A 15,466-nucleotide genomic window follows, 5' to 3' on the forward strand; every position below is an offset into this window, starting at 1 on the left:
TTTGACATGGGGTCTACAAAAAGCTAAGTTATCGCACACAAGGTCAAAGAATAATTACTTTCAGTGCAGTAGAAGGCAAATTCTCAGATTATGGGGCAATTTGAGAATTATGCTCTACTAGATTAAGTCTCCTGCAAATAATTTACTATTTTAAAGGTAATTTCCAGACAACTTCTGCTTAATCTAGTTTTGGTCCCCCAAAATGTACTGGTACATAGAGTTAAACCAGTCTTTTTTCATGCTAGTTAAAGAAACTAGGATATTATCCAGTTTAAGCTTTACATGTGCAAAGAAACAGTTTTAGAATTTTTATAAGAGAAAAAATAAACCCAAAACAAGTTTCCTGAAACTCCAATGGCATGTTAATGAATCTAACAAGAACATTTTCACTGGAAATGCCTGGAGATATTGCTTCCAGAAAACAGATTGCTTCCTCAATATTTTTTTCCATGAAATTCAGAGAAATTATCACAAAGAGAAACTGGTGACCCAGGTGCTTTTGAAGAACTAAGTCAGTAAATTAGAAGCTTTTTAATCTTGACATTAAATACACAAAGTGATAAAACATATATGAAGTATTTTGTATATCTGTGGCCCCTCTCCTGCTTTATTTAAGCCAGTTTGGTCCTTGAGAGCAGGGGCCTTTTTCTTTTGATAAAGTAAAGTTAACTTTACCTTTGACCTCTGCAGCTTACCTGTTGCAGAGTTCGCTGAGGGCTCCATGTGGACTACAGTCACACGGTAGACAGAGCCCGGAAGTACGATTCAGGTAAAAGGCCTCCTTGCAGGTTTCACAGCGAAGACCCTGATAACCTGGCTGACACTCACACTGCCCTGTGCTGTGGTTGCAGCGAGTCACATCCAGGCTTCCGACCACAGAGCAGTTACATACATATTCTGCAAGGAAAAGAAGGAAAGAGATATTATCAACTGAGATTCAATGCTTTCCTAATAAAATGAACTCTATTTTATTTTTCTTAATAAATGTTCACGAGAAATTCGTAAAGATGGATAAAATTAATCCTAGTTCAAATTCACTTTCTATCCTATTTAGTTTATTTAAATTAAGAATTATACACAGTAAAGTATATAAACTACATTATCACTCATATAATTATAAAACTAACATTCTCGATTTCCTTTCTGGTACTCTTCATCTTCAAGCCCTCTCACCCTACACTCCAATTTGTGGGTGGGTCTGTATAGTATCAGTTTTTCTGGATTAGAAATCTCCAAAGGCAGGGCCTATGCTTACCTACAAGGCACGGAGAGCACATGCTGGAATGACAACATGTTAGATAATAAATAATCCCATTGGATAGCAGCAAAAGCCTAAGGCTCAGATGGTCGACTGTGGGAATTTATACAGGTCAGACATGATCGTGCTACAGCTGGAATCATGAACTAGTAGGTTCTTCCCAGGAAGAAATTAATGGAGAACTGAAACTTTAAGGTGAGGAAATGAGGAAAAATTCCCAGATGAGAATGTTTACAGGAGGATCTTGATCAGTAGGTTAAAATCAATCACCATTTGAATCTCTTTCCCAAATTAAAAGATTTAGAAAATAAACATTTCCTTTAGATATATTTCAAGCAGTTCTTTGAATGAAAATATTTAGATGTCATTGGCTTTAGCCTCTTAATGCAGATACATTTAAAGGTCACTTAGGATTTGTTTTCGGTTATTATTTACACTCATTTTATTGAAAATAATGTATTTTCAACTTGTTTGACAAAGTATCAACATGAGACTTTGTAAGCATATGTAAAAACACGTAGTTAAAATCAATTGCAGATAAAATAAAGCCTTGTACATACTTTAGGAACAGCCCCCATTTCAAAATAGCTATAAACCTCGGTTTTAAAAGCCCAGAGGAATCTATGGTACAAATTATACTTCTGAATAGGTAAGGAACTATATAAAATGGCATTATACTTACAGATAAAAGTTCAGCTGCTTGAAAAAAAAATGTAACGTTTGATGATTTTTTTTTAAAGTTACTGGATAACTGCAAATCCAGAGTCTTAAATAGAAAGTTATAAAGAAGCTTGCTTCTCTGTTCTGGGCAAGGAAATTAACCTTTAAAATTCTTCATGTCATCACAAGCAGCTGATCTACACAAGTCAAAGGATTCCACAAAGATATTTCCACTTGGCCACCTCTTGGCCCACACTTCAGTTCCTAACCTTTGGTGTCAGCTTATCTCCCTGCTCTTCATACCTCTTCTAATTGGTAAATACACCAAATGAATGAATGAATAGAGAGAGAGAAGGTGATTTATTTATGTATGTGTATTTTAAGTTTGAGCGGTGAATTAGTTATAAAACCCAAAAGGAGAATTCTGATTTCTTCAGTCGTAAACTTAGGAATCAGCTCCCCATATCAATCAGGATTCTTACTGCTACTAGGCTATGTAAGCATGACGTTTCTTTGACAGTTACATATTTTCACATTATATTATTTCTAGTTTCTCTGTGTGTGTGTGTGTGTGTGTGTGCGTCTCTGTGTGTGTGTGGTTTTTGTAAATAAGGAAGCCATGTTTAGTGGTCTGTAAACCTGCCAATAACAACTTCATGGCAAGACCTTCACTCCACCAAAAATGACCAGAAAGCTAAATATAACATAATCTTCCAAAACCTGGCATAATTCCAATATACATCCAGTTCCTCCTGCTGGACCAATTTCATCACAAGTTAAACCAACCAAATTATGCTGGTGTGGGCAGAACTAGCTCAAGAAAAATGAACAAATATAAAACTCTACAATAAGGACTGAGAATTGTACCCTGTTATTTCCTTACCAATGTATGTCCATCTGAAACCTGAATCAGTGTTCCCAACAAATGAGATAAAATTAGGTTAACTGTTCTGAAAGAATCCAATTAATCTAAGAACTTTGAGATAAAAACTAAGTATGTTTTTTCAATAAAGTCCTGTGGATAAACCTTCAGTACTAAGCAAGATCGTTGGTTATTTATTTCTATAGAGCTGATTTAACCTCTTCATAATCCCCTGAACATACTCTTTTTAGTCCCATCTTTGAACCTTTACTCACTCTGTGCTCCTTGGAACACTATCTCCTCTCCACATATTCAAACCTATCCCATATTTCAAGAATCAGCTGGAACTTACTCCTCCATAAACTCTAATTCTATTGCCCCTAGTGTGAAGCCATAACAACATCTACCACCTAGAAGTCTCATAGGACAATAATCTAAAGAGGCAGTAAAGTGAAGCAGACATGAGCACGGACTACATCGAGGCAGACACTACAGGCTTATATCCAGCTCTACCACTTACTACCTTTATGAACTTAGACAAGTGAGTTAGCCTCCTTGGGCCCTCCTTTTCTCATATGTAAACAGAGCATAGGATAGTACCTATAACACTCAGCCCCAACACACAAACGGGAAGTGGTCTGGAGTGCCGAAATAATTAATACAATAGCCGGAGGAAAGGGATACCAAATAAAGTAATTTAAACACAGTTTAGATGTCACAGGCCACAGCCTTTTTATTCCCCGTGGAAGAGATCTGAAAGCCTGGGACTGGGTTTACTACCATGACAGTTTTGGACAATGTCTGTGAAATGAATTAGCATCCCGACATTCAGGAATCCAAGCTGTGGGTCATCTGGGTAGAGGAGAAGAGGGTAATCCTTCATATGCCAGGCTGTATGCTTTAGCAATATGGGTGCCTACAAATACAATGATGAAAACAGAAGGGTTTAGGACATGGTTTCAGAGAGGATGAAAAAGAGCGTTTATGTATTATATGCCCTCGGTTCTAATCATCCTAACAGTAGTGAAGTGAATTGCAAATATTTCAGCGAGAGGCCACGCTAGTGCCAGGATAAAGTACCATCCAGGAAGGTGATGTATCAAGACAAAAATACGCTATCTCACTAACATTCCTCCTCAGATTAACCAAGGGAAAGGAAGTTGAAGTGAAGCACATTAAGTACCAGGGAACACATGCATCTTTTCTGCTTGGAGTTCAGAATTCAAGGCCCTATCTCGGTGTTTAACCTCAGCTGAAATGACCCAAATTAAATGAATAGTATGAGCAACATACTATTAAGCATACTATAAAGCACTATGAACATCCGTTCAGTTGTGTCAGGATAGCTTGTTAGCCTGTGAGCAGAGGAAACTCTCAGCCTTCACAGAGCCTGACATTCATATGGAACCAGACAGGAGTTAATACAGAAACAACGTAATTTACTAGGAGACTGGCAATATGAAAAAGAAGCAAAGACAAATCAATGGATAAAAGCAGTGGGAAGGACAGACATCCAAAGACAAGAGATGAAGTGCTGACTTTTTAATGAGGTTGCAACTTAAGACCCGAGGGCGGCACAAAGGAGTCTGTGACATGACTGATGGTAAGTCACTAGCATGTATGTTAATGGGAGTGAAACGACACGAGAAGGACACAAAAAGCTAATCACAGACAAGCCTAAATGAAATGCCAAAAGGCTCATTTTGTTGCCTAGGAGTAAACATGGAATAAACTCTCTATCATTTGAATACCAAGTTTCCTTTCAATGCCCTATAATTCTTAGGAAAACTCTACAGAGAAATAATCAGAGAAGAGTAACATATATATTAGCGGAGATATATTTTCTTTTTGTTTGGGTTCTGAAGGGCAATGGAATACAGTGATTTGAACCCTGAAGAAAAATAAGAAACTAAAATCTGGTGCCAAACTGTTTAAAAATAGAAATATAAAGGCCCAGAGAAGAGACAATAAATGGGTGTTTTTCTCTGAGACCTTGAACTTATGGGATGCTTTTGATGTAGAGTATCCAAAGCAATCACTGCATCTAAATTAAACACTGCACTTTCTCAAATGTTCCTCACCAAGGCCAAGAGATGAAAAATTTCAGCACTAACTAAAGAAAAGAGAAAGAGTAATTTTGTTTAGAAATCCCGTAAGTCCCCTCTTTGTGCACAAACACCTGTCCTGGTAAGAGGTTATCTCCTTGAACATGTTAAAGACCTTTTCTGGGTCTTTCATACACCTACTTAGTAGGCTTCTCCCTGTGTCCAACTTTTAACCGACTCATGTCTTCAACTCAGTTAAAAAAAAAAAAAAGTCCATTACATTATCTAGAGAATTTTAATTGTGTTTTGGTATCTGTAGCCACTTTGACGGGAGTTTTTAAAAATACATTAATTGTAATAATATGTCCTAGTTAATGTGTCCTTTGTCTCTCTGTGCCTGTTTTTGAAGTCCTTTCTGAGTGCTGTAATTAACTATATCTGGAGACTAAGGCAGTTTGGTACAATGTGTGTTAGCTTTCTGCAGATAAAAAAGAACTATAAAAAAGAAGTGAAAGATTTGAAGAAGAAAGTGAAAAAAATTGTGTTCTTAGTCAATTTATGATGCAAATCTCAAAGAAATGTTAATTGATAAAACACCTCATTGCTGAATTAAAATGATTACAAAACAAGTATTGCACTCAAGCATATCTACTGAAAAAACACTTGAAAATATAAGTAACAAAGAACACTCACAGGAATCTGGTTCAGGAATATTGCCTGAAATTCTATCTACAGCCTCTTGCAAAATTGTGGAAATAATCATTGCAAAACTCAATCTCTGACTCCTTTTCATTCCTCCAACAGTGATTTCACTCTTGCTTTTCAGTACCTTCAGATATTGAGAGAATGTATTTTTAAAAACCTATTACGAATACCAGAAAAATAAAAAGAAAGAAAAACTGTTCATGGCCATTCCAAAACTCTTCATTCTTCCCCATATTCAGAAGACATATCAAATGTACTATAATATTGATAGCATCTCCTGTTCAATCTCAAAGCAGCAAAAATTAGAAGATATGTATTTAAAATGTATTAAGACTCATTACTTAATCTTATAATGAAAATTTCAAATATTAAAAATTCAGTTAGTAAGTTTAAAATTACCTGAAAATATACATTGAAATAAAAAATAAGAACACTTTAGTAGCTCTTTCAGGAAAACATAATCGCTTCGTAAGGCAGTATCTGGAGGTCACTCATAATCATGGAGAAATTGAATTTCTCTGCTTATTATTAGACGGGAATAAGCTGATTCCAGGATATAAAATATTTGAGGAGCTTTATGGACTGACATGTGACAAGAGTCACGTCAGCACTCATCACACTAGAACAACTGTTACCACTTCCTGCTTTGTACCCTAAAGCTAAAGAAAAAACACATCTTCCCAACTTCCCAGGGAATAATCTATTCTTTTACCTTCTCCTTTCCCTTCTTTTTCCTCTATTAACTGTATTCTAATGTTAAAAAGTTAAATGAGACAAAGAATATAATACAAAGTAAGTATGCAATATAACAAATATTTTTAAGATCTGGTCACACATTAGATCTTCACTAGAACATCATCACTTGGTAAGTATATACACAGAGCTCTGATAAAGTTTATTTATTTATTCATTCAGTCAGTCATTCAAATTCTAGGTGCAAAATGGATATGTCAGTTATTAGAGAGTTTGAACCATAGTCTGGCCTGCAAAAGTAGATAAAAGCAGTTCTATTCTCTATACATGTAATGCAACCATTATAACAACACCTACTGAATGGAAGTCAAAGAGCAAATTGCACATTAAGAGGCAATGAGGTACCCAACTATTAGAATGGCTCAAATTAAATTAACCAAAAAAAACTGACAATATCAATTGCTAGGAAGGATGCAGAGCAATTGAAACTTTCAAAAATTATTGCTGTGAATGCAAAATAGTACAGACACTTTCGAAAACAGTTTGACAGTTTGTTACAAAGTAAAATATACCTTTATCATATGACTCAGCAATTCCACTCCTAGGTATTTGTCAGGGAAAATGAAAACCTATGTTCATACCGAAACTTGTAATAAAATATTCATAGCAGCTATATTCATAATCACCCAAATCTGGAAACAACCCAAATGTCCTTCAACTAGTGAACCAGATAGACTGTGGTACATCCTCACAATGGAATTCTACTCAGCAATAAAAAGGAAGGAACCATTGACATGCAGGGATATGGGTGGATCTCAAATGCATTATGCTAAATGAAGACCAGACTCAAAAAGCTACGTATACGATTCCACTTACATGATGTTCTGGAAAAGGCAAAAAACTACAAGAGCAGAAACAAGATCAAGGGTTTTCTGGGAATTAGAGGAAGAGCTAACTATAAAGGAGGAGCTTAAGGGAATTTTGAGGGCAAAGTGAAACTGTTCTGTATCTTGATTGTACATTTGTCAAAACTAATAGGACTGAATACCAAACGAGTAAATTTTATTGGATGTAAATTTAAAAATTAAAAAAAAACTTTTTAAAAAAGCAATGAGGTTTTACTAAATTAGATTCTTAAATTTTGCTAGAGTGAAGCTTTGGTATACCACAAGCAACTATTTTAGCTAGATTGTGGCTAAGTCAACATGGGACTCAACTAATAATTCAGTCTTTTTCAAAGTTAATGTTACAATTAAGACAGCAAGAACTGATTAATGTTTCAGCTGATTACTTCAAAAGGAGTTGTGGAATATTTTAGGATTTAAAATGCTATTTATTGAGATTAATAGATACACATTACTATATATAAAAAAGATAAACAACAAGCACCTACTATACAGCACAGGGAACTATATTCAATTTCTTGTAATAACATATAATGAAAAATAATCTGAAAAAATATATACATATGTATTTATGTGTATAACTGAATTGCTTTGCTATAGCACCTGAAACTAACATTGTAAATCAACTACACTTCAATAAAAAACAAAAATTTTTAAATGCTATTTAATAAAAGAAATAGTCTTTTCTTTTCCCTTTGGCTTCAACTTAAGCCTTAGACTGTAATTGCTCCTGTGTCAAATGAGGGAGAAGAGGGAAAAAATGAAAGATAAAGATGATGGGGATTCCCATTCTCTTTTCATATACAATTTCTTATTTCCCTTTGAGAGTCATCGTTAAAAATCCTACTTTATTTAAACAAAGACCATGAAAATGACTTTGAATCTATCCAACATAAAATTTCATCCTTTTTCACAAACCTAGGACAGCATCTATAAAAACAACATCTCTTCTGATTTTTAAATTGAAAAGAAAAGGAAAAAGGAAAGAATAGGGATAATTAATTCAAACTTCTGCCTGTACATCGAAAGAATAGGGAAAAAAACCCCAACAAATTATATTGTCTTGACTATAGGCCTCATCTCCTAAATGTACAGGGTATTTACTTCAAAACGTAGTTTTTATTAGGCCCATATTTCATCTTTGTGGGTTTAGAGTACAGGAATCTCAGAATTCTAGGGAAAAGGAATTATCAACAGAGTTCTTATTTTTATAAAAGGTCTTACTCTAGCATAACACTGATACTCAAATTACATTTCACATTTATGTTATGCCAGTGTAGGGTCACAAATCTTTGCAAAGCTGGGAAACTTAATATTAAAGTTGATGAGTTTTTGAGTTAAACCAGGCTTTGTAGAAATGTGGAAAGTTTTAAAGCTACCACTTTTAAAGAAAGCTTTACCTTTTAAAATAAAAATATATCCATTAAAATTCCCAATCACAATTCACTATTGCAAAACATTTCTTCTACTTTATGGTAGACATATGGGGGGGGGCATGATATAGGTTTTGTAGAAAAATTTCTGTCTCATGCTTTAAGGACCACGTTGTTGGTGCTTGTCCCTGGATCACTGCCAGTTTTCCACAATTTAAAGACAATTCATCTAATTAATGAGACAAGGTGGCAAGTCCTGGGAAAGGTTGTAACAACTGCCTTTTACATTATAGTAACAGAGATGATATTACCAGTTATTGAGCACATACTGCATGAATATCAAACATCACACTAGAAAAGTGACACACATAGCCTCCTTTAGTCTTCACCACAGTCCTGTGAGGTAGGTTCTTTGAATGAGAAAACTGAGTCTCAGAGAGTTGAAAACAAATCATACAACTAACCAGTACCAGAGAACAGACTGGAACTCAAACTAAATAACTCCACAGTGCACATCTTTTCACCATGAGAAGCTTCTGCCTATGAAAACAAGTACTAAAAACACTGGACAGACCCAGGATACCTTAAAACCAGAATTTGCTGCTAATTAACCAGCTCTGTGACCTTTAGTAAGTCTATCTGCTCTGTGTTTCAGTAATTCAATCTATAAAATGTGGATAATTCTTGCCATCTGTCTATATGAAATACTTAGGTATAAAGTTAAAATAACATGTATATGGTCTTTATTCTAAAAACTACAAAACACTGATGAAAGAAACCAAAAAAGACCTAAATAAACGGAGAGGCATACCGTAACAATTAGATCTACAGATTCAATGAATCCCAATCAAAATCTCAGCAGGACTTTTGAGTAGATATGCAAAAGCTAACGCTAAATACAATAAAACAAATAAACGTGAATAGCCAAAGAGGGAAAAAGTTGGAGGAGTCTCAATAACCGATTTCAAGATTTAATCTAAAGCTGCAGTAATCAAGACAACGTGTTATTGGTGAAAGAATAAACACAAAGGTCAACGGAAAAGACAGCTCAAGCACAGACCTTCACAAGTATCATCAACTAATTTTTGACAAAGTGCAAAGGCAATTCAATGGAGGAAAAAAAGCTTTTCTCAATAAATGGTATTGGAACAGTTGGACATCTCTATGTAAAAAACTGGGGTGGGGAGCAGTTCCTGGAGCAACAAAAATAATTCTCAAATTGGTGACTTAGACCACCTTGCATTTGCTTTGCACTAGTGAGTCTTAATATATTGCTCAAAGTCAAACATACAAGCTTTAGTATTTGGGATCTGTTTATTTAAATGCATTCTTTTAGCTAAAATAATACTACTAATTAGTATTTCAGTATCTCGCTAAAAGAAATGTACTGATTTAGGAGTCAAGGGTTATGGATATGGATTATGCTAGACTGATAAACTGCTACCTGAACCTGGGCAAATTTTTTTTTCTTTTTGTGTCACCATTTTCCCATTTGTTTGCATTTTTCAAGTCTTTAAAAAAAACCTAATTTTGCCATTTAATAAGAGTTAATTGCTTACTTTTTGACAGTGCGTTTTATTCTGTCAAGCCACTATCAAATACAGAATAAATCAAATACTGCAATATATGGTTTGGAAGAATAACTATTCTACCAAACTTTGAATTCATATGAGATTTTTTATTTACAACATTTTCACAGTATCCTTGAGTTTAAAGGGAGGTGAGGAGGCGGGAGGGGAGCAAACACAGAAAATGTATTTGAACACATGAAATCTGGCTCCAGGCCATAATAGAAAGAGATGATAGTAGAAAGAGTCTATGAAGTCAAGAGACCTGGGTTCAAATACTGACATTGTTTATAAGCTCTATGATCTTAAAGTTCCTGCCCTCTTTGTAAAGACTCTTCATAAAATTGAAATAATACCTAACTTACAAAGGTGTTCTAAGAATTAGAGGAGACAAGGCAAAGAAAATACCTATGACAGCGACTTCTCTTTCCCATCCTACAATTTTATTATAAGTAATCTTTTTAGCAAAGTAGCATTCTTAGATATTAGTACAAATTGCAAAGGGATCATGAGCGATCTCAGAATGCACTCAAATTACCCTAAACAATTTCATTAATACCTTAACTTTGTAGCAAAAGAACAGAAGGTAAGAAAAAGAAGAAAACTTCAAGTATTGCTAATTGCTTCTGAGGTTGGGACTAACCTTCGTGTCTCTATTTACAGAGCACAGCTGAGCAACTTACAGGCTGGAACTATTTGCTGATTATAATACCTGGAAAATGAGTTCAGAGAAAAGGAATGCAATGAGAGCAAGAGTAAAGGTCAATTAAAAAATACTATCCTAAGGCACTCAGTGATGTAACCTAGGAACTGTTTCCTAACTTTCAAAAAAGCGAAGGTGGGTCCCATATATTAATTATAGTTTAACATTCATCCCCAGCCAATTTTTAAACATATAATTAAATGAATGGTTTGTGGATTACTAGTGATAAATATGTATTTGATCATAAAATTATGCCATACTGTCCTGGGAAAATACCTGGGCCACACAGAGAAACATGAGTAGAGAGAAAATCTTACTGTGGTTGCAACAAAGACGAACAGGAAGGAATAGAGGGAGAAAAATACATATCAAAAAGGTTTACTGGGGCCTTGAACTCCAGACTAAGGAGTTTACACTTCATCCTAGATGGAATGATTAAATAAGGTTCTAATATCATCTGCTTCAAAATCCCCTGGGGAGCACAGTGAAACTCTGATTCCTGGGTCCCTCCTAGACCTACTGAACAGAAATCTCTATTTCTATTTGGGGGAGGTGAGGGACTCAGGAATATGCATTATTTACAAGCTTCAAAAGTGATTCTGACGTACCCAGAAGTGATCTTGGCAAACTCAAAAAGTTTGCTGTAATCAAAAGGAAATATGGAAAAGTCTTCAGCAGAGTAGTAATAGGCCCAGAGTTGGGCTTCAGAAGTCAAAAACAACAACAAAAACAAAATAGCAACAACAACAATAATAATAATAACTATCTCTACTACTATTTACTATTTGTTTACTTATTTATTTACTTGTTACATACCAGGCACTGTTTTATGTACTTTACAGACACTAACATTCAAAACTTTCAAGGAATCAGTAAGGTAGGTACATGGTGATACAGGGGATAAGATAAGGAAATGGAGGCACGGAGAAATTACGTAATTTCCCCAAGGTCAGATGGCCATAAAAAGTCCTGCCGGGACTAGATAATCCTTAGCAGCAGTGTGAAGGATTAGAGTGGGGAGATGGGAGGCGATAGATTTACTGATAAAATTGTAGCAGCCTAACAGGAAAATCTGAATTGGGGCAGACTCACTAGTAAAAATTGCTTCTGTAAACACACAGATATCTGTCTATATGTTATACAGTGAAATTAAGTCTGCTTGCTTTCTGATTAAGCAAACACTGCAAGGTGGAAAACACATCTGTCTGCAGCGTTAAAAGTTGAATAGATTTGGAGTTAAGAGCCAAGTAAAACAGCTGAGCCTTTGAGTTATTCCAAAGGACACTTAAAAGAAGTAATTTTTTTCTTCTGGAACTGGAAGTAGGCTATCTTACTTTGTGTTCCCTATCTAATCCTCTTACTCCTCAAAACATGTTGACAAATTCTTCCCACTCTCCTGACACACTTCACTATTATCAAACACTTATACAGTATAAACATTGTTCTGCACTGCAAGCTGTGAAGTTCTTTGCCTTATCATCATGACTAAGCATTCGGGTAACACTTCAGATTCAAAAATAAGGGCACAAGAGAGAAGAAACCCCTCTTCCAACTCCACTGCTCACTCCCACTCTTCTTGCACATACCAGTAGTGGAATCCAATTACCCCTCCCTCTGAAAACACACACACACACACTCACAGTGTCCTCAAAAGAAAACTGAAATGATCAGAAGTCACGATTCTAAAACATGGGTCAGGAGGCTTCTTTTTTTTCTCCTCCTCCTCCTCCTTCTTCTTCTTCTTCTTTTTTTTTTTTTTAATGAGTATTTGGGAACACCAAGATGTCGAAGACCTTGTTCAAGTTTGCAAATAATACAAAACACCACCTTCAAACTTCCCCTCACCATTGCTAAAGCACTACTGGAAGTTAACAGTCTTAGAAATTCTCAGGGCCAGTGGTCAATAATAAACCAAAAAAAGAAAGAATTTGGCTTCCTCCTCCACTCCTAAAGTAGTAGTCCTGGAGAAATAAGCAATGTTAGCTAAAATAGCTAAGGGAAGCAGATGCTGATTATGTGAAATTCACCTTCACACCAGTGTAATTTACCTATTCTTCCTACTTTGCTTCTGATTTCACATCCCATTCACTACTTTCTGTACTATTAAAAGCTATCACCACACTGTTGATTGGGATTGTTAAATAGTGCAACTGCTATGGAAAACATTATAGAAGCTCCTCAAAAAATTAAAAATAGAACTATCATGTGATCCAGCAATCCCACTTCCTGGGTATGTATCTAAAAGAACTGAAAGCAGGGTCTTGAAGAAATATTTGCACACCCCATTCATATCAGCATTATTCATAATAGCCAAGATGTGCAAGCAACCCAAATGTCCACGGACAGATGAACAGGATAAACAAAATGTAGGATATACGTACCATAAAATATCATTCAGCCTTAAAAAGCAAGGAAATCCTGTCACATGCTGCAACATGGATGAACCCTGAAGTCATTATGTTAAATGAAATCAGTCACAAAAAGATAAATACTACAGGATTCCATTTATATGAGGTATCTAAAGTAGTCACATTCAAAGAAACAGAGAGCAGAATGGCAGTCACCAGGGATTGGGAGAAAGGAGGAGAAAAGAAGTTCTGTTTACTGAGTATTGGGTTCCAAATTTGCAAAATGAAAAAGTTCTGAAGATCTGTTTCACAACAATGTAAACAGACTTAACACTACTGAACTGTACAGTTAAAGATGGTTACAATGGTCAATTTTATGTGTGTTGTTTAATTATAATAAAAACATAGGTGGAGTGGAAGCTATCATCATATAGTATGTGTAAATGCATTTTTTAATTTACCAAAGAAGCTAAGAAATCTTAAGTGCTGGGACTTAAGAATCTAATTATCTGGTCTACTCCCTTTTTGCAGACAACTGAAGCTAAAGTTAGTAAATTAATTTCCTATACAAACCTTGAAGCCAGGCACACTACACTACAAACACCGGCTACAGCACCTAGCTGTGAGCCTGTACAAACGTGGGGATTAAATGAAACAGTGTGGACGGTGCCTGACACACAGCTCTCTTCCCCATTCAGCATCTGGGAGAGTTTATCTTATAGCTGGAGCCATGTCTGGGTTGACAACGCTAAATGGAGTGACTATTTGAAGAGAAACAAGTGAACTTTTTAAAAATTGTTTAATTAACATCTATATATTGAATTTAGATCAATTCCTAAGAAAGACTGTAATTAAGCTACACATCCACTGAAGTAATTTTGCTTTACTGTTTTATGTTTTCCCACCCCAAAATGTTTCTAATTTTAAAGAGGGAATGGCTACAGTTTACACGTAAGCAGTCATCTAAAAGAGGCCACTCCTGGAACAATCAAAATCTCTTATACACTCCTGATATACAAACTTATACAGCATCCTCAGAGAACAATGTGGCGATATCTAGAAAGCTACTGATGTGCAACCTAGGAGTGCTTTGGAGCTCAAAAGTGCGGTCCATGGATCTGTATCACCTGGGAACTTGCAGAAACACAGATCTTCAGGCCCACTTCAGACCAACTGAGTCAGACTGTGTAGTTTAACAAGACACCCAGGTGATTCCTACGCACATCAATTGCAAAGCCCTGCCCAAGAGAAAGTCTCCTGTATATGAAGGAAGAGACATGGGCAAGGTTGTTCATTGCATTGTTGTTATTTGAAATAAGAAAGGAAAGCATTATTTGAAATGGCTATCAATAAGAAAATGGGTACGCTATGCCATAGCTATATAGTGGGCAACTACACAGCAACTTAGATAACCTAGAGCTACAAGAACCAGCAAGGATAAATCTCAAAAAAAAAAAAAAAACTGATTGAAAAAAGCATTGTAAGATGCTATTATGCAAGATTTAAAAGATGACAAAACAACATTATATTTTGTGTGTGTGCATATAAACATTTTTAAATGAACAGAACTAAATTCAGAACACTGGCTACATCTGAGTAAGGAAAGAAGAAAACGGAATAAAAGAAGAACACTGGAGGCTTTAGTCATATCTAGTATTTTATTTCAAAATGGAAAAAAAAAAAAACCCAAAGCAAATGTGGGAGACAACTCAGATACAACAAAGCTGAGAGGTAGGTATACAGGGAATGCTTACCACATTACTCTCTATACTTTTCTGGAAACTTGATATGTTTCATAATTTTTTACAAGACATAAATTTCTTCCCAATGACTAACATTCCTTATTAGTAAATATGATCCTGCTCAGCCTTGTACTATAGTTATTTATCTACTGTCCTACCTAGGTTTTTGAAGAACAGGTTTCACCTCTGACCCATCACTGAATGCACACTCACCCCTCCCCAATACACACAATCATGGCTCTTTAGGCTTCAGATGCCAGGTTAGGGTATGTGAAGCCAGTTTTAGTTGAGTAATGGTAATCTGAGACAAAAAGATGGATAAACAGAATCTTTGCCTAGGGTAGCCAAGATTACAGTGTCAAAATAGGACTAAAATGTAAAGTACCGAGTGGTGCAGCCACTGTGGAAAACAGTATGGAGATTCCTCAAAAGACTAGGAATAGACTTACCATAGGACCCAGGAATCCCACTCCTGGGCATATATCCAGAAGGAAGCCTACTTCAAAAAGACACCTGCACTCCAATGTTCACAGCAGCACTATTTACAATAGCCAAGACATGGAAACAGCCTAAATGTCCATCAACAGATGACTGGATAAAGAAG

The 15,466-nt window shown here is 35.7% G+C and overlaps 1 protein-coding gene across 1 annotated transcript in view; it reads right to left on the reverse strand.

Moving 5' to 3' along the window:
• Positions 1 to 15,466, reverse strand: part of MEGF9 (multiple EGF like domains 9) — a 74,985-nt gene that overhangs the window by 37,784 nt on the left and 21,735 nt on the right. The window contains exon 2 of the mRNA XM_032478315.1: positions 696 to 897. Coding sequence (XP_032334206.1) covers positions 696 to 897 — 202 coding nt within the window. The remainder of the gene's footprint in view (positions 1 to 695; positions 898 to 15,466) is intronic.

The sequence above is a fragment of the Camelus ferus genome, chromosome 4 (assembly GCF_009834535.1).
Source record: "Camelus ferus isolate YT-003-E chromosome 4, BCGSAC_Cfer_1.0, whole genome shotgun sequence".
Taxonomy (NCBI): domain Eukaryota; kingdom Metazoa; phylum Chordata; class Mammalia; order Artiodactyla; family Camelidae; genus Camelus; species Camelus ferus.